Source organism: Balearica regulorum, chromosome 14 (genome assembly GCF_011004875.1).
Source record: "Balearica regulorum gibbericeps isolate bBalReg1 chromosome 14, bBalReg1.pri, whole genome shotgun sequence".
Taxonomy (NCBI): domain Eukaryota; kingdom Metazoa; phylum Chordata; class Aves; order Gruiformes; family Gruidae; genus Balearica; species Balearica regulorum.
This window is the reverse complement of record NC_046197.1, coordinates 9,302,057-9,322,250: the sequence shown is the minus strand read 5'-3', so window position 1 is coordinate 9,322,250 and position 20,194 is coordinate 9,302,057. Positions and strand designations below refer to the sequence as shown.

Genomic DNA, 20,194 nt, shown 5'->3' with positions numbered 1-20,194 from the left:
GATAACGATGTAGGGCAGGAGGAACTCAGCTCGACTTTCTGAACATAAGGGAAGTCACAGTAGCAGCAGTTAGCAAAATATATGTATGTATAATCTTTTGACATGTAAGTGGAGGAAAATTGCTGTTGAATCACTGGGAGGGAAGAAATATGAGAGCTTAAGATGTCATTTTTACAGGCGTAATTTTTACTCTAATGGCCTTTAATAGCATGTACAAGTCAGTGTAATGCTGTCAGCTGCAGCAGAGATGGAGGTACAGAAATGTAATAATTCAGACTGCTCAGAAGAATTGTTTGCATGCTGTAGTTAATTAGCAGTGTATTGTGGTTTTCCTTTTCTGTTTGCTTATTCAACTTGTGAAATGGTAGCTGGTGTCTTCACTGTTCTTTCCCATTTATTTATTGAATTTCTTCTTTTGCCCTTTCTGCAAATAAATGTAGTCTCTTGTGACTTGCAGTAACTTGCCATCAGGCATGTCACAGGAATCCTTTGATGGCCAGCACTGGGTAGCACTTTCCAGTAGCTGTCTCTCAGATAGTAAACAATTAAATATGCCAGATATATCTCCCTTGTGTTTAGAGTCAGAAGAGCAGTTGCACGTAATGCCAAGGGAAGCACCATCTGTCCTAATAAGCAGTCAAAAACATTACCAAAAATACGCATTTGAATTCAAAGGTTAGTTTATTTCCTGGGGGAAGGAAATCTGGAGAGAAGGGGGAAATCCAAGCACAGTAAGCTCTAGCAATACAGGGCAAGGTTACACAAGCATGTTGTGGCTGTCATGAGGAGGGTAGTTATCCTAGGAACAAAGAAATATTTATTCTGTCCTCTCAAATCATTAAGATATTGAAATCTGACCATGATGGTCCCTGTTTTCTGATAGACTTGGAAAATTGTAGGTTGGAAAGGACCTCTGGAGGTCTCTGATCCAGCCTTCCTCTCAAAACAGGGCCAAACTCAAATCTGTCTTCATTTAATGAGGTCACTCAGGGTCTTACCCAGTTGAATTTTGTGCATCTTCGAGGTTGGATACCCTCGCTTGTTCAACTCATGATCCAGTGAAGGCAAGTTCCAAAACTAAGTAAATCTTGTTCCTGTAAATTATTCACCTTCTCCTTGTCCCTCATAGGAGGGATGTGAGGGCTGCGTTAGTGGACACAGGAATCCGACCTGCGGACTGCCATGGCCGTTGGCATGGGCTCCGCAAGAGGAACGTTTCACTCAGTGCTCCAAAAGAACAGCTACTGTCAAACATGCCATTTCTTTGAAAGTGAAACTTTTCAGAGGAACAGGCTGATTTTCATGCACACAGGAAACCAGAAGAGAATGTAGAAATGATCAAATTGAAATAGTTGAATGCTTGTTTCAACATTTTTCCCCTGTGACATTTTGAATCTTGTTTCAAAGAGACTTTTTAAAAATGTTTTCTTTTGACACTTTGATATTATTTCAGCCCTTTGTGTGGAATATATCATCTGATTTTATCAAAATAAAGCAATTCAGTTGACTCCACATGACTTTTTTTTTAAAAAAGCCTTAAGAAAATTTGGAAATTCGTAGATTTTTATGCCTGTTTAGCACAAAACTTTTGGTTCCCACTCAAATCTTGATGAAGTAAATTATGCACATCAAGGACATCTCTCTAATACATACACATAAGCTGTGTGTATGTGTGCATTCACATATGTCTTACTTTAATGTGCTGCAGGCATCTCAGGTTAGTGGTCCAGCTTTAGTGTGTGTTTGCTAATTTAATGTCTCTCATTCATGATTCTACCAACCTCATAAAATCAACTTTTATAGGCACTCAGCAGTGAGGCTCTCTACGTACACATTATGCCTTGATGAGAGGCTTGACTCAAAAAAATCTCTGACAGAGGTCACTCATTCCCTTTATAAATAGTTTTTGAAACTGTCCACTTCTTCAATGCAGTGCTCATATCCTATGGGCACCATATTGCATAATTTCTGTGCTCACTAAGTCTGGAAACTACATCTACCAGATAATCGTCATTGATTCACTAAGAAAATACATTTGCCAGACACATAGCTGAGTTATATATTTCGTTATTTAGGAGAGCTGAGAATTTATGGGCACTTCCTGTGTCTCTGGACCCCAGTTCCCTGTGGCAGCAGTGGGGACATCAGTACCGGCGTGTCTCTACAACGCGGGCTGAAATCCAAAACTCTACAGATTGAAAATGATTCATTGGGAACCTGAGGCAGACTGTCAGGTCAGGACCACCAGAAATCTCCAGCAGGACTGTATGGTTGCTGATCCGCTATGCTTATGGGCCTATATTGATTTCAGAGCAAAAAGATTTCCAGTTTTAGGTTTGATACACCTTCCTGATCTAGAAATCGGCTGGTGGGTGGGTAGCACAGGGACCAAACAGACAGAAGAGTTGATTTTGTATCTCTTTGAGAAGACATTTTTAGTTCATAGCTAGTTGTTGTTTTAAGAGCAGAGACCTGTTGTACTATGAATATGTCGGATGGATCAGGAGGAGAAAGGAGAGCACAGGACACGTCCCCTTGACGGTGAAAAGACTGGAAGCCCCATGCAGACATTTGCCCTGTCCTTGTGGCAGAAGGTTAAAGCCCAGCCAGACAAGAGGCTGATTCCTGGGAGGTAGAAAGGGAGCTTAGTTATGGAAAAACACACTTCATTTTACTGACATTTTCACAGCTTTGAAGCACTTTGTTAATTTGCAATAACAGCTTTTGCAGACTTGTCAAAATAAATGTCCATTGCAGTTAGGAAAACCCCAACATTTACTCAGTTATGGCTAAATGGAAGGAAGGTGGACTCATTCATCGTGGTAAGGAGGGTGCAGACAGCTTTGTGACTAAGTGCACAGGGAGAGGAGGGCTGAATATGAAGTCACTCCCTTGCTCTGCAACCTCAGACAAACCACAGCATTAATCGTGCCTCATTTTCCCTAGCTGGAAAACAGAAAATACTGGCTTTCCCCTGCACAGCACCATGAAACCTTATTTACTCATGCTGTGAAAATATCCTGAGCTTCTTGCATGAGAGGCAGTCAATGGAAATAGTCTATAGACTCTTTTTTTTTTTTTTTTTTTTTTTTCCCCCTCTATTTTGAAAGGCAGGAGGAACAAGCTGGAGAAAATGCTTTACAGTTTTATGTTTTGAAGACCTGGAAGTCTATTTTGATGATGGTTGTTCTTTCACGTTTCTCCTTGCAGGTACTATGCTATCTGCTGCCAGCCTCTGGTTTACAGGAACAAGATGACTCCACTGCGCATCGCTGTAATGCTTGGAGGGTGCTGGGTAATCCCGACATTTATTTCTTTCCTCCCTATCATGCAAGGCTGGAATAGCATTGGCATCATTGATCTGGTGAGTAGCTAAGGAGGTACACCAACCTTAAATATATTCAGTGCTGTATATTCTTTTTAAAAAGCAATATTCAGGGAAAAGAAGGCAAGAGAGGTTTAAGGAGAAACTTATTGTTGTCAGTGCAGAGGGGCTGCTGAATTTCTGGAGGATGTCTTTAAGGGGATTTGAAATGACTGTGCCCTGGAAGGACTGTCACAAAGACAGTGGTGGCTCTGGGGGAGGATTTTACCTGCGTCTACCAGTCAGTACAGTGAGTAGTCCTTTGAAAAGACACCAAGTGCCAGCTGGCTCCTGACGGGCACCTCAGGAGTCCTCGGTTCCCCTTGGCCTCTGCAACTCTTGGGAAAGTGCTGGCCACTGCCGGCTGAGCCTGAGGGTCCCTCTGTGCGTTTGGAGAGCCAGGAAACCTAGACTTTGCCAGAAAGTGTGGTGCTTTGGGCAACTCCCATCAATATCCCCTGTCTTGGAGTGAGTCTTGAAGGGGAGGGAGAAGGTGAAGTTCCCCTGTGCAAGTCATACCAGCAGAAGTCGATTTTCCCCACCACAGTCTGGCTTCACTTGCAGGATCCCGTCTACAGGACAGAGATAAGAGCTGCAAATCTGCTCTCCTTCCAATGCAGAGATGCAGGAATTAAAAATGGCAAACTGTGAAAACACCTTATTTAGAAGAGCTTGTTTAAAGAGATGTGGCATCTTCTATGCCAAGTCTCAGTCAAGGAGCTATGAATACTTTTAGGCTCATGGTGAATAACAAATGTAAGCTGCCAAGCCCCTAGACAAGGTGATGAAGCCAAAATTGCTTCCAGACAAGCACCTTTAGGACATGCAGCTGGTAGAAAAGGGAGGTGCTTTTTGTTTATTTGACAAACTATGTCAGCTATGTGATTTCTTGCACTGATTTCTCGCCCTCACCTTTTCAGAAAAGACTCGACCCCCAGCTGTCTGTACCAGCTTTTCTAAATACCAGTGCAAGCCCTGCCCTTCCTTGTAACTTGCTGGTGTTCACCATGCATGCTGAGAGGTAGTGCGGGGTTCAAACACCACCTAGTGATAATGCTTCATAGTTTACTTTAGCGGTAAACTTCCTTACATGCTCGATTAAATAATTTTGATATTATAGTTTTAAATAGGAGATGGGGTTATTCTCTTCTTGGAATGAACACCAGAAATGATGGGCCTGAGGGACCTGCAGGGACATTGTTTTGTAGCAAGAATAGCCTCAGAGAAATCCTGTCTGTCCCAGTTATGCCTCCTGCTCCCCAAACTCACATGCAAGACCCCTTTCTTCATCTGCTGTCTCTGTTTCCATCACAACTCATTGACCAGATCTCAGCCTATGGACTCAACCTGCAGACTTCTGCCTGCAACCCCTGTGCCTGGGAAGCTCAGTGTCACCCCCCAGCCTGGAGCTGCCCCCCCCAAGCTGCTGCAGCCTGGTCCCTTCCCTGTCTCTCTGGGCTTCCCTGTGGGACTCGGCTGGGTGAAACTCATGCATCCTTGGTGTAAAACCACACCCTGATGAACAGAGCAGTGAGTACTGCAAAAAAGCATGGCACAAAGTGGAGTTACTCCCCTTTGCTATGTCTGAACTGGGGACTCAAGGTGATTTTCACTGGCCAGGTTGAGGCATGCTGTAGGATGCTGGAGCTGCAATGTAATCTGGTCCAGCAGACCTGGGACCATCAAGGCCAGAGAGCCCATGGTGTGAGCATGGGCAGGAGAGGCAGCAGTGAGTAAGGCAGGTACCGCGGATGGGAGAGGGGAAGGAAGAGAGAGAATCGGAGAGAGGTGTTGAGGTGTCCAGGCAAACAGACTGCTGGTATCAGAGGACAAGTGCTGAACTTCTTTCCTTCTTTGTCCTTGTCCTTCCTCCCCCTGCCCCAGATTCAGCAAAGGCAGTTCAACAAGGCTTCCAACTCTACCTACTGCATATTCATGGTCAACAAGCCATACGCCATTACCTGCTCCGTGGTGGCCTTCTACATTCCCTTCCTCCTGATGGTGCTGGCCTACTACCGCATCTACGTCACGGCCAGGGATCACGCTCGCCAGATCCGGGTGCTGCAGCGCGCAGGGGCCCCCACCGATAGCCGGCAGCACCACCCGGACCAGCACAGCACACACCGCATGAAGACTGAGACCAAAGCTGCCAAGACCCTGTGCATCATCATGGGGTGCTTCTGCCTGTGCTGGGCCCCCTTCTTTATCACAAACATAGTGGACCCTTTCATAAACTACACGGTGCCGGGGAAGCTGTGGACGGCTTTCCTGTGGCTGGGCTACATCAATTCAGGGTTGAACCCTTTCCTCTACGCCTTCCTGAACAAGTCTTTCAGACGTGCCTTCCTCATCATTCTGTGCTGTGGTGATGAGCGATACCGAAGGCCTTCCATCTTGGGGCAGACGGTCCCCTGTTCCACCACCACAATAAATGGATCGACTCATGTACTAAGGTGAGTGTTTCTCAGATGCTGCAAAATGCCTGGAGTCACTAGAAAGAGTTTCCGTAAAGGCTTGGTTTTGCTTTGCATTTGAAATATCTGATCAATTATATGTTTAAAAAGGGAGGGGGAAAGAAAAGCATGCAGAAATCCTTCGGGTGCTCAGACAGCCTGGGTTTGTAGATAACAGGTATGTGTTGGCATGTGCAGTTTCTCCAGAGGCGTGTTCAGGAAAGCGTTGGGAGAAAGCAGAAATCGTGTATGCATTTTGGCAAGCCCTGCTGTTTGGTCTGAGGGAAGCAACTAATGAACGGCAAAAGAGGAACAACTTCCCCAAATGTGTCACCCTGCTGGGGCACTTCAGTGGCTCTCTGGGAGGAGAGGTGCTTGCCCTTTTGTTTCAGCAGCTCAGAAAATGCCGGGGTATCTGCCTTTTACTGTAACCTAGCCAAAGCCTGTCCCTGTGCAAGGCAGCGGCACCCAGCTCTGCAGGAGCCCTGGGAGCTGAGCGTGCCTTTCACGGGCTACAGGACACAGTCCTGGTTGGCAGTTTGGGGTCCTAGTGAACTGGATTCCCACACCTTACACACCCACCCTTCACTGAGTACCACAGAGTGTTCGTTGCGAGAGGAGAGTGTGTGGGCTGTGCACTGCCAGGGTGCAGAGGGGTTTGGAGGGATCTGTGGTATGAGACACTCTCTGCTGTCTTCTCCTCACTGAGTGGAGAGGTGGGAGGCAGAGCACAGGAGGAAGGGAAGGAGGAACAATTATCTCCCATGATATCAGAACAAACTGCAATCTCTGAAAAAAAACCCATAGGTGTTTCTATGCAACTCTCTAGAGTAGATTTGGTTCTTTTGGTAGATGGATTCATGGCTCTTCACATGCAGATGGGGACTTGGTAACCATATTTGTGTTCAGACCTGAAGCCATCTGGAGACTAAATCAGACACTGAGCAGTTCCCAGCTGAGTCTGATCTGGTGGTTTACCCAAGCTCCCTTCTGCAGTGATCTCTGAAGTTTTGGAAAGAGTCCTGAGCCGTATAATGGATGGGAGATGGGGCAGGGCTTGTCACAACCTTGAGGCAGACCTCTCAAGTTTTACAAGTTATGAAGGACATTACAACACATTTATCTTCTGCTGATTAAAAACTGTTCGGGGGCCATGGTCCCAGAGCCCTCTGCCTGTGATGGATGCATGGCACCATGCCACGCTCAGCCTGTATTTCTATCGGAGCCACGCTCCCGGGGACAAGACAGATGCTCCTCTGCTGTGGTTACGAGAACTGAGAGAGCAGCCCTTGTTGGATGCAGCTCTTCATCCCACAGCGAGCGACCAGTACCCGTGGCTGGGGAACTGCTGGGGCGAACGTTGGAAATGCGTCCCTGCGTGAGGACAGAGGCCTCGCTCCCGTCCCTGGTTAACTGGGGCGGCTCCGTGCTCTCATGCCTGCACCCGGTGGGTGCAGGGGTCAGCCCGGTGGCCGAAACGCAAAGAAAGAGCTAGTGGTGTCTATTTTAGCTAGTAAGCACAGCAACAAGATGCTTTTTGTTAAGTATACAAGGCAGAGAGATGATAGGGAGCCTCTTCTAGGTGTGGGTTGGAGATGTGGAGCGCAGGGAGCACATCAGCTCAGGTGAATTGCTTCAGTCCGTGCTGATGTTTGACCTCCAAGTGTTGCGGATGGTGATGCTGGTGCCTTCTCATGTCTCCAAGTTGTCTCGCTGCTTTTGCACTGAGTTATCTCCCTGTGAAACCTCACCGTCCTGCCTGTGCCCTGTGGGACTGGCAGGCTCAGGCCAGCACTGCCCTGGGGACGCTGGTCGGTGAAGACAGGCTCCCGAGCAAGCAGACAAGGAGGCTCTGCACACCTCCAGGGTGGCTGAGCTGCCGCTGATTTCGTTCATTCTCTGCTGAGTGTTCCTGAGCTGACAAACTCCACATTTTGAGACTCTTTTTAAACATAGCGATGTCCCTGCGGTGGCCAAAGCAAATGTGAAGAGTCACCTCTCCTCCAAAGCTAAGGGTGGCCATGGTCTTGGCCATCCCGGCCAGCTTGGGAGGCTCTGGTGGGCTGCAGTAAATGGTGGATCCCACCATGGAGCTGAGATCAGGCTTTCCTCATTTCCAGCTTCTCTCTCCCACTTGTACCACTCTGCTCTGCATAGAAGTTATCCAGGGAAATGTGTAACAGTCCTGTCAATCTAGGTCTGACAACCATTGCAAAAGGTCCCATAAGAACCAAACCTGCACAGGGCATCTTGTCCACTTCTAGCTTTTATGAGTACTTGTATGGATAAAAGCGTGTCACCTCTCTTTGACTTACTGCACGTGCAAATCCGATTATCTCCCGCCTTTCCATATCACTCCAGCTCTGCAGAAGGCACTCGCTTCCCACTGCCGCATCCCCTCTTCTCTCCACGTGCTGGAGGGATGCAGCTCTGCACATCAGCACTTCAGAGAGCAATTATTTTGTTTTCCTCAGCTTTGTAACTGATGGAAAAAGTGTGACTTCTTTCCCTGGTGCCGGTTATGCACTGGTGATGATAGAGGTGCAGGAATTAAAGCAAAACTAACCAACTGTAGTCTTTGGGTAGTTCATGTCACTTGAGGAATTTTTATTTCTTCAATGCTTCTGTCTTAAATGCAAAAAAGGTTGGACCCAGCACGGATGGAAGAGAAACTTAGTGAGGCACTTTCTCTCAAGGTATAGCTTACATTTGCTTTACTAGCTTGGAAATACAAGGGGTTTGTGCCCAGCAGCTGAAATATTGAAACCTTCCTGTATGGGTTGGCTTCATACCAACCCAACTGAGAAGCTGCGTAGGGGCTGGACCCGGTTCACACACTTCTTTTCCAACCTCAAACTTGTTTCTTCCCGACCAAGAGCTTCTGCAAATGGGGAAGTTGTGCAAGTGTTATTTTACAACTGCTTTTTGTACCCTGGCAGGGATAGCAGTGAAGAGAAGGACAGACCTTGTGCTGAATCTAGGGCAGAGTTCTTCCCCCAAAACCCGCAGAGATTTGCACTTTTGTATGAAGCTGACGTGAGTCATTTAGCCTCAAAGGGAGTCAGGAGGGGTTGACAGTAGGTCTGGGATTTCTAACCTCTCCACTTCCAATTTTGAGAAGATCTGAACTTTCCTTCAGCTCTACCTGTCCCAACCATTCTGTCCTTGCTCACAATCGCCTCGCCGGTGTGTTTACAGGTGCAAAGATCATGTTTATCACTGTTAAAATGCAGGCTCTTGTTCTCGGATGTTTCTGACCTGTGAGAGTGCCTTCCAGGGAGGGAAGTAATTTCTTCTTTTTTTCTTCTGATAACTTTAGTGTCAAAATGTTCTGACATTCCCATTTGGGGATTTTTCACATTTATATTAGGAATGGGAAAAAAAGAAGAAGGAGGAGCAGAGTGCCATAAAACACGGCAGTGAGAAGAGGCAGACGCCCTTACCGCACACAGACTGAGAGACCGCTTGGGAGACAGTTCTCTTTCTTTCTTTTTTTTTTTTTTTTAATTTATTTTTCAAGTCATCTGTGAAGATTGTAGTGCTCTGGGTGACCCAGGCAGGGAGAGACTTTTTACGGCACACCTGGGGCCAGGTGCAACCGCAGTGGCGATGGGGCGAGGGAGCAGACTGCACAGTGGCTCGGCTGCTTGCCCATGATGTGAGGGTGACCACAGCTTGCTTAATCCCCTGGCAACCACCCCACTTTATCCCTAAATTATGAACCAGAAGATGGGGAAAGGATTTCCTGTCACTCATTTTTATCTTGAACTCTCCATCAGCTGGTGTGAGAGACACCCATTGCTTGGGCAGGGTAAGATGTGGTGCAATACGTGTTTTGAAGACATCACGAACAGCCAGGAGATAGGATTTGGTTAGAGCTGGATCTATGTGTACAATGGGAAAGAGTATTAGAATTAAATACTCAGCTTTGAAAAAAATTTTTTGTTTCCCTATTTTCTGAGTTTGCCTTCTGCAAGTGTTGGAATTACCAGAACCCTTTTTTTTTTTTTTTTTTTTTTACCTCTGGATATTCACCTATTTAATTTACGATGTGCACCATCAATTGCAAAATTCAGGCAGGACACATGCAAATGGTGAATTGAAATCTGCAGGTGTGGCTACAATCCGAAATTCATGCTCTATTCATTTTTCAATGGCTGAGATTGCAACTCACATGTCATATACAAAGGTTTGTTTCTCTGGTTGCAGCACAAATTGAGTAATTCATTACAAATATTTGCAATTCATAGTTCTAATAACCTATGGTTTGGAATATCATTCATTGAAAGGACTTGGGAATCATTCTGAATAATGACTGGATAGGAGAATTTACAATGAGCACTCAACTAACGTATGGGAAGAATTAGTACAATAATTAACTGCAATAGATATGGGTTTCTGGATGGTTGTAGCATGTGTTCAGGAGTTCTGTGCACCACCAGACTGAAAGAAAAATGCCATAATCATCTGAAAAGTGCTGTCTTCCCCTTTAAACATATTGCTTGCATATCTTTTGTCATGCATAGACATTTATTCAACACAAAACAACAAACTCATGCCTTCATGAATCATTAAACTCTTGTACTGCACAAGTGGATGGGAACCCAGATCAGCATTGCCTGAATTCTTGGATAAAACAAGTTCTGAAATTTTGTCACAGTGAAGAAGATGACTTTGGGTAAAATACAATTGAGCAATGCTCAGAGTAGACAAACTCTGGAATGTTTGGGTCAAGGAGGTTGCTTTGGTACATTCCCCATTTCCTGTCAGAAGTGCACTGTTCAGCAGAGTACGGTGTATTAGTCTCTTCAGAGAAAGCTATAGTAAGTGGTTTATTTACTCATTTTCCATCACAGAGAGGTCTTCTCAGACAGGGCTGATGCCAATTTTATTTCTCCAAAGTATAACACATCCTGATTTCCCTTTTAGAAGAGCCAAAAGAAACAAAGTAAGTGAAAAAAAAGAAGCATGCAGCTTGGGGGGCTGGAAGTTCATCATCTTCATAAATACAAAATTAAATAAATAACCCAATCAGCCCACACTCATGTCAGCACTCTGAAGGTGCCCAAGATGCTGGGAGAAGTAAATCATTGAGTGCAGCCAGCACTCAGCTCCAGAGCTCCCTGTAGGGAACGTAATTGTGCCAGTAAATCTCCTGAACTGCAGCGAGCCTCCGTGCTTCCTTGCTGCTGTTGGAACAGGCAACACAGTAACTCAGGTCTCCAGTTTTTAGAAGTTTAGCAACTCCACAGCTTACAGATCTGCTGGAATAAAAATAAATCTACCCTGGTTGTAGGGAGGAGAAGGTCAGAGCTGCCATGGAGCGAAGGAAGGAGTGAGGCGTGCCTGTCGGCGATGCGTCCCCAACGGGAGTGCGCAGGGGTGGTCCTGCCCCACGGCTCAGTCCCCTACACATCCCTCCCATGGAGCTGCCCCAGCTCTGAGGTGGAAGCTCTTCCTGGCACATGCGTATTGTGAAATGTCTGGTGTAATTTGAGGGGAGACCTGTGGTGGCTCCAGCGGTGTCTGCACCGCAAGGGGAGCTCCACGGGTGCCCGGTGCACCCGCTGCCCCCACTCCGTGCAGCCAGACCCTCCTGTTGCAGGGGTTTGACATGTGGGATTTGTTTGAGGGAGAATTTGCACCTGGGTTCATCTTTGTGTTGCCACTTCCAGTCCGTAAAGGGAAGGGCAGGAGCTCTTCCTTTCTCCTCACCTTTTCCTGGCCAGAGGCAGAGGAGCCGTTGGGCTAGAGGCCACTATGTACAGGTGGGATGGATGGGCTGATGGCATTGCATTACTTTATGCAGCTTTAAAAGAGTGAATAAGGTAAAGAGACTTTCCCCCTCTGTTTACAAGGTAGCTTTTCAGAAATATGAGCAGCCATCCTGAAACCCTCTGGGCTTTGCAAGGCTGTCAGCTCAGAGCCCCAGCTCCCTTTGCTCCTGGGGTCTCCCCGACACCCCGACACGGAGGACCCTCCTGCCTGAGCAGCAGCCTGGGTGCTGCCTGTAGCAAACACACATCAGGATGCTCAGATGCCCGCTGCCGTGGAAGCAAAGCAATTTGTGTCTTTTCAAATATGATTTTGAATGGCCATGCCTTTTCCACAGCTTTAGTTTCACGAGGGCGTTTTAACTACATCAGTGCTCAGTTGCCTTCTCACAGGTCAAATCCTGGCTGGCCAGGTGTCCCTGTGCCACCACGCATCATCCCCTTCTTCTGCAGGGTCACCTTCAGGGGAACGGGCACATTCGGTGGCTGTGGCGTTACAAATCCTCTGGCAGTTTCTGAGCTCCTGGCTCAGAAATGGCTTCACGAGATGCGTTAAAGAGTGCTGTGGTTCTCCTGTGCGCCCAGGCAGTGAGCACGGGCTGAATCACGCAGCAGGTTCAGTGCCTGGCGTGGTCATTTCACTAGTGTTCATAGGGCATGGTTGGAGCAGTGATCCCGTCCCACCTGCAGCGGTGGGATTCTGTGGGCTGCAGTTGTGGCTTGACTCAGAAAACACAGAGGTCAGTTACTCAGAGCTGCTTTCTTGATGGAACTGGCAGGTGTCTCTCAAGGCTCTGGGTTTACAAGTAAAATATCTCCTCCTGTTCTGCCTCCTCCTGTTCCTCTTATCTCTTATCCTTCCTTAGGCACTAAGACAGCCGCAGAGACCGCAGAGCTTCCCGAGGCAGAGTAACACACTTGCTGCCAGGGGTCGGAAAGCCCCGGCGGCTCCCGCCGCTCCTCCGCAGCAGCCCTGGGCTGGCGCCAGCAGTGGGGCTTTCCCACCCACCCACCCCGGCCGAGAACCAGCCGACAGCCTGGCCAGCACGGCCCCCCCGGCCTCTGCTCGCCTGCCTCCTCTCCAGCTCTCCCAGGGCAGAGCCGTCCCGTGGCGTTTGGCAAGCCGAAAGCTCTCCCAGCACGGGCGCTTCGTCGGCGAAGGTGCATTAGCCTCAGACGGGGGGGGGGGACAGACACGCGTGCCTTCGTCATCACATTTTCCCGTGGAACGGCACGGTGGCCGCTGGCACTGGCACAGGTGTTTGGAGAAAGGAGGGACCGCGGCAGTGAGCACGAGGGGATGGGTCGGGCACGGCCGGGACAATGTCTCAGCCCTCCCTGCCGACGTCCCTAAAAACCCTTTCGTAGAAGCAGAGAGGCATCTGAGCCCAGGTGTGCTGGTGCAGCTACATGATGCTAAATATTTGTCTCCCCTCTGTTTTCTCTCCTTCTCTCTCACACACATGCACGCATTCGTGGAAATGACTAATTATGTAAACCAGAAGGAAGTTATTTCTGGAAAGGAAATGTATACAAGCTGTGCTGTCAGGGAGGTGGTACGGCCCTGCTCTGTTTGTGATGTTGGAAAGAGGATGGTGCCGGAGGGCTGCGGCCAGAACCTGGAATTCAGCTCCAGGCAGCAGCAGCAACCGGCCAGCCTGGGCAAGGGAGGCCCTCAGCACTACTTTAGGGGAAAAAAACAAAACAACCCAACAACAAATGAAAGAAAAATGAGATATTTCAGTGCATGCACAACTTTGCTTGGACAAACTCGCAAAAGAGTCTGATCTTCAGCTGGCCCAGAGGTGAAAGATTAAGGTTTGGGTTCAAACTCAGGGTCTCCTGACTGCCCTCAGCTTCAAAGCCAGCTATTGGCATTCCTCCTTCACACTGCTAGGCTGCCTGGAGGCTCCACCGAATTAGCTGAAAGGGTAAAATCTAATATTTATTGGTTCTTCCAGAGTTTCCGAAAGGTGGTTTTGGGGTTTTTTTTGCTTTTGCTCTTAAGGAGAAAGGGTGCACAAAACTCACAAGCAGACCTGGCAAGGGAACAAAAAAAACATCAGTAACAAACATGCTATTTTAGCTTGGTTTGACCAAATTTGAAATGGATGTGGAAGTGAATCTTCACTGTGACTAGTTTTTAAACACAAAGGATGCAGGTCTTTGATTTAAATTTGATTTTTTTTTTTAAATTTTTTGCACAACTACAACATGAATACCATTCTAAAATGTTTGTTTGTTTTTTTTTCCCCTTTTATACAAACTGAATAGATTTTTCTGTCGATGTTCTCTGATTTTTTTTCTTATCACTATGTATCATCTGAAAAAGAATTTCAGTGGCAGAATACTACTGCCCAAAGCTATGCAATTATTTAGAGCAAAATCAGGCCATTAGGGTTAAAATTTCTAACTGGCAGGAACTGCCTGGGAATTTTAATGATCCTGCAAGATGGATCAGAGCTTTGGCACACTACAAGTTCATTAGCCCCAAGACGGATCATTCAGACTTGGTCTGCTCTTTCCTTTATTGCCTCATTGCTCGCTGTTTCACACTGCATTTCCATAGGTCATTTTGGAGGCACAATGTAAGCAGCATATATTTTGCTGTGCTTGTGAGATTTGGAGCAATTACAGGCTGCTAAGCTTTAGGATGTGTGTTGTAATTTCTCCAGCAGTCGCCTTATTAATGGGACCAGTAGGAAAGAACTTCACCCCTTTTTGAATGTGCCAATAAAACACATTCCCACTAAGTTCTTTCTAGGAAGTTTCTGAGCAAAAGCTTGAGAAACATACCGAATTATTATATCCCCCTGACATCTCCATCCCCTGCAAATGTTGCTTTTTTTTTATGTAATTCCTCTTTTTAACAGGAGTTTAGCGGAAATTCCCCATTGAGAGACAGCAATAATTTTTGTTTTCGGAGGAGCTGATGAAATACTGCTAGCGTGCAGCTAGTATTTTTGTATATGTTTGGGCTGGAATTTTGATTTTTGTCCTTGATGGTAGGGATTTATTTTGCTTCATCTTAGCAAAGAGATGCAAGCATTATGTTTGCATGCTCCTGTGATTAAATTACTCTGATTAGCAGGCCTGTGGGCAGCCACCCTCAGCTGACCGTACCCTGCAGGCACATTATCGCATTGCTCCGTGGGGGCTGGAGGACCTGAAGGAATGTCCTCTTCTGCGCCTGGGAGGGCTCTGCCTTTAGGCACCCTCCAGGGCTTAGCAAGAGGCACAAGAGAAGCTAATGACATTGTGCATTTAATAGACATAAATCTGTTGGTGGACTTGACTTTAAATTGGAGTAGTGTCATTTTTCATCGGCTGCAGGTGCCTGGATAAGCCATGCTGACATCCTTGGGTGCTGTCCGGCAGCCCTTTTCGCCGGTCGGGTACGCTTTACCCCTTACCAGTCTGCAAGCAGAGCGTTAGGCATGGCCAAAAGCGTACCCCAAACAGCATGACCGCTGCTGGAAGGTATCGAGCAGGGGGTCCCTGGGTCACTTTGGAGGCTGCTCCTCCCACCGTGGTACAGAGCCACGCCGAGGAGAGAAACCTCGTGAGAGCTCTCTGTCCCAAAGCGTGAAATACAATATCAATGAAAACAATTTAAAAATGGTGAATTCTGGGGTGACAAAGAGTATTTCCTTCATTTTGGCACAGCCCCAGGGCTGAGCCCTCTGGGCAGTGCGACCAGAGATTGCTCAAGACGTGCTTTCTACTCCGATAGTTTCAGTTCAAGTATCAGTTCCCTGTGTCGACAGGAACGGCACTGCGCGGCTCCGTACCACAGCCCGAGCACGGCCGGCTTGTTTCGCCAGGCAAAGTGGAGGCTGAGAGGGGATCTGATTGCTGCCGGCAAGTACTCCAGAGTGGTAAAGACTGTGAAGGGAGAAGAGTTATTTAAACTAAGGAATAATGGATATAAAGTGGCCAGGAATAAATTTAAATATGGAATTAGACAAAAGTTTCCAGCCGTCATGGCACTGGTGGTTTGAAACAACCTCTTAGTAAGACTAGTAGGGAAAAAAATCTAATTTTTACCAAGCTGAAGCTTGATGAGTTTACAAAAGTCACCTCATCATATGATATGATTGTGGTAGCAGGAAACTGCCTCAGGACTCCAGAAAGCCCCACTTTTGTCTTAATACTGACCCTTGTGGAAAGCAGAAGCAGAGCTGACCTGGTTCTGGTCTTGTCGATACCTGACCGCACTGGCTACGTAGAGTGCAGCTTTCTCCCCCGTCCCGCTGATTTTGCATCCATCAGGGAACATCGAGAGAAACAGAAATTGTCGCCATTTCCCAAAAGACCTCGCGGGCTGGGTTCCCATGCTCCCTACCCCACCGTCCCCTCTGGGCAGCAGCTGCAGTGCAGGATCACCCGCGGGCTGGCAAGCGGGCTTTTCAGGATCGTAACCCTGTGGATCCGCAGCTTGGTGTCAGTCTCGTGCCCAGGATCCAGGTTTGGCACATAATTGCAGCCACAGATAAAGAGGAAGGAAGGACATGGTCCTTAAGTGATAGCGTTCAGACTGTTTGAGCTAGAATATGATATTAAAAATCCGAAAAGGCAGACTAATGTCAGTACCACTGGTAAACATGAGATTATGAAAAGTAGCTCTCAATTCTCCAAACTAATTTTGTGAGGTTGCAATTTGCAAGCCGTGTGACACATTTGACTTGGTACCTACAGCAGCATGGCACGTATTAACTAGATCACCCCCAGAGTTTTAAATCGTAATAAAATTACTATCTTCTAGCGGATGTATTTCTAGTCAGGATTCTTAAGGAACAGGTCTTGGCTGTAAGCTGTTTACTTTTAATCTCCTCTCTGGAGAAAAACAAATAATTGCTGATAACATATGCAGATAGCACAAGATTAGAGGGCTAACAGTAGTAAGAGCGAGCAGCACAGGGCTGCTCTGCGGTCTGCACCAGGAAAATGTTTCCACAGAGTTACAGAAATGTGGTCTTCCTGGCTGTGCCTCCTGGCATGCTGAACACAGGCTGATCTAATGACCGGCCAGTGTGACACAGGCTAAACATCAGCTCCCACGCGATTCTGTGCCTGAAGGGCGCCGGTGGCCATCCCCGCAGACACGGGGCCAGCGCTGCCCGCGTACCCAGGGCAGGCAGGGCTGGCAGTGGGGCACCACGCTCCGGAAGGAGGCTGGAAGACATGAAGTGCGATTTGCAGGTTTCAAAAAGAGACTGTAGCAAAATAGTCCTGGCACATGAACTCCTTATCTTGTGCTAGAGAAGGCAGAGAGCTCAGTGTCTGTCTGCCGTACGGCAGTCCAACGCACGGATGTGTAGCAAGGGAAAGACCTGGAAGTTTAAAGTGCACAAACTTGCTTTAGACACACAGTGCTCATTTTTAAAAGTGAAAATTGTAAGCCATGACAACTGATTATCATATGCAGCTTTCTACCACTAGAAATTTAAGACTGGCTTTGAAATAACCTGTTCGAGAACAGGTATTGAAGATAAGGGTGAGTTCAGGGAAGACCCGCAGCCGGTTTCGTTCAGGACATACTGGGTGAAGACAAGAGTCTCTGTCGGTTGAGTGACCCGGTCTCCAGGATGGGGATGTCCTGAGACCCTTTGCTTTCAACCCATTGCTTTGTTGTAATAGCACTGAGGGCCCCCAGCCAGGAGCGCGTTCACCATTTTGGTGGGTGCCGCACAGCTGCGGAGGGGAGAGGCAGCCCGAAAGCCCGGCAGCCTGGGACAGGCGAGGGACAGGTGGTGGCACCTGGGGAGCAGAGGGATGATGCTCGGCACCGAGCTGGCAGGTTGGACCATGGCCCAAGTGGATCAGCCCTCAGCAGTCTGTGGCTTTGCAAGCAGCCAGAGTATTTGATTGCAGCCCGGTGGGGGTGATGAGTGCAAGAAAGGCGAAAACAACTTCCAGCTCTGTCCCTGAGTATTAGCAGAGGCAGCACAAGTGGTTTGCAGTTGGTTCAGCACGAGGGCTCTCAGTGACCTTGAAATCACCTACCTCCGTTACTTCTCTAAATATATTGCTTTTGTGCCTTTGCTCTTATTTCCCAGTTTCTTCTTCAGAGTGGATATGTGATGGCACGTACAGTACATACAGACGTCTCATCTCTTTCTGCCATTTAAAGCTAGACTGGACAAAAAGTAGTGGAAAATAGTACAGGGGGGACAATCTTGTACCGGGGAAAAGGCTCAGACTGGGGAATTAGAGTATAGCACTTATTAAGTCCTCCCCTTCGCCAATGTTGTTAATCTTAGTCAAGAGCTAATTTGGTTTTCACTGAAATTTCATTAGCTGCAAACCTGAAAAGGTATTCTGTAGAAATATAGGAGTTCATTAGACTCAATAACAACTGAAAAAAGAGGTTTGTAATTTCTTGGAGGAGCTTTCTTGTAATTTTTTATGAAGCTTTGCCAATATTTACAATCAAACTTATGTTCCAACTTCCCTGGCATAATTTTACAACTTGGCATCAGTCTTCTCCGCAGTAGCAGCCTTCTAGTGTAACGTTCACAAATTCTGTGACTAGGAGCTGTGAAGGATCATGAGCAGGACACAGAGAGCTATAAATATCAGGAGATACATGATAGCTCAAACAGGAGATATGGGCTGAGTCAGGAAGTGCAGGATGCGATTATACACTCTGCTATGCAGGATGCAAGAGCAGAGAAGCTCTTGAGTCTGGGAGTTTAGATGTTCCACAACAGTGGAAGTTAGCACCATAAAAATAGGGCGTTGCACACATGGCAAAGGGCTTGGCCACGTGTTGTTCTGTGCAGCACCAAACAACCTACAAACTAAAAGATGGGACATCATCATCTCCACAACCATCTTGTCCCTCCTTTCCCCTCTCCCTCATCTGCAGACAGACGTGTATTTCTGTATCTCCTGACTTCTACAAGTAGGTGAATGCACAGGGCACCCTGTGGCAGCAGCTGATGGCACACAAAGCTCCTCCAGGCAGCTGATGTGCTGCCCACAAAGGCTGAATCCACCCTGGGCAGAAGCATTTGCAATGGCCAGGACGTACATCCAACATGGCAGCGCACATGGGGATGTGCAGAGGGAGAAGCAGCCGCAGCCACGGCCGGGCTGGTGGGAAGCTGCAGTAAGGGCTCCTTCCCTTCCCATCGCTGTCCGACCGCTTCCCTGTGTGCCCACCTTCCACGGATGCTCCCATCACCAAGCCCTGCACCACTCAGCCTCCTTGGCTCTCCTCCAGCAGCTTTGTTCTCACTGTTGAAGTGCAAGGGTTAAAAAGGGAAAGCGAGGAGAAAGGGTAGAGCCACGGCCAGTGCTACAGCCTGGCTGAGTGCCCCAGCTAGTGACAAATGCACACGCGCTTGCAGCTCTGCATAACCGGGAGCCGGTGCCAGTGGAGGTTTTGGCCCCTTTTACTTAACAGCGACACAGACACATCTCCAGGCTTTCTCTGTCGTACTGTAACGTCACCCAGAGGGGAAGGGAGCGGGAGCTGCTGAGAGCTGCCGGGCTGTGGGGCACAGGCTGTGGGACGGCGCTGCCTTTGGGCTCCTGGTGCGTGCGCGCGCACACACACACACACACACACACACCCCCCACTCCTGGGCAGGCAGCGCCACGATCCTGGGTACCAGCCACTTCCCACGTCGTTTAAAATCTAAACATCAGAAAAAAGAATCCCAAAGGCCAAGAGCTGCAAAAGAGGAAGGGAAACTCCAGCACAGTCTGGCAAACCGAGAGCAGGATTTGCACCGTTAATTGAAGCCAGAAAAGCCGTGTGTGGGTGGGAGCTCATGGCAAGAGACGGTAGTCGGGACCCTCTCTGAAGCGTGCTCGCTAAGACGCAGCCCCTGCTCTGCCCCTGTTGTGGTTTTGGGAAGGCACCGCATGTCTGTGCTTACTGAAGCAACCACCAGCATTACCGCATACAGCGTACCTCCAGCTTGCGTGGGGGCGGGCTTATTTTTTATTGTGGGTGTTTTCTGCAGTTATTGCTAAAGCCTTTCTTTGTATCTGTAAACGCAATAGGCTTTTTACTGAGGTTGGGTTATCCCCAGGGTAGGAAGTCGAGACACTAATTTCTTTTCTCTCAGCTGTCATCTGTGAAGTCTGGGGTAAGATTCCTCCTCCCACCCCTTCCCTGCTTTTTCTTTCCTAGGGATATGTGCTAAATTTAAAAGCTGAACTGTTTTAAGATTATTTTTTTTTCTTTTGACACTTCAAAATTCTTCTGCAAAAAGGTTAAAGTCTAGGGAAAGGGTGTGGGGTGACCTCGGCTCCCCTCCCCTGCTCGGCATCACACTGGTTCCCTGGGCCGATGGAGCGCTGCCGGCATCACGTTGGTTGCGTGGGCAGCGCGTGTGTGCATCACCCATCCCCGGTCCTCGCTGACTGCACACCGGTCCCACCTGCCAGCCAAGCCCACCACCACAGCAAACCGTCTGTCCCAGCACGAACCAGCCCCCACAGGGACCCCTGCCCTCACGTAAGCCGACGCTGGCATCCGCGCTGCACCCTATGTCGGAGGAGGCTGGTACCTTCCTTCACCCAAAAACCACTTGGCTTGCCAGTGATCAGGACACTGCTGTAGCCTGGTACGCAGCTCAAAAAAATGC

At 48.0% G+C, this 20,194-nt stretch overlaps 1 protein-coding gene across 6 annotated transcripts in view; it reads left to right on the top strand.

Annotated features, from left to right (window-relative positions):
* HTR4 (5-hydroxytryptamine receptor 4) overlaps positions 1–20,194 on the top strand; it is a 138,095-nt gene that overhangs the window by 76,685 nt on the left and 41,216 nt on the right. For 4 of the 6 annotated variants that reach the window (XM_075766929.1, XM_075766923.1, XM_075766927.1 and 1 more), the window contains 2 exons: positions 3,211–3,364; positions 5,249–5,817. In XM_075766929.1, coding sequence (XP_075623044.1) covers positions 3,211–3,364; positions 5,249–5,817 — 723 coding nt within the window. Of the gene's footprint in view, positions 1–3,210; positions 3,365–5,248; positions 5,818–9,187; positions 9,887–12,457; positions 13,175–20,194 lie in introns of those variants that run through there. The other 2 variants (XM_075766928.1, XM_075766925.1) reach the window with 2 other exon arrangements.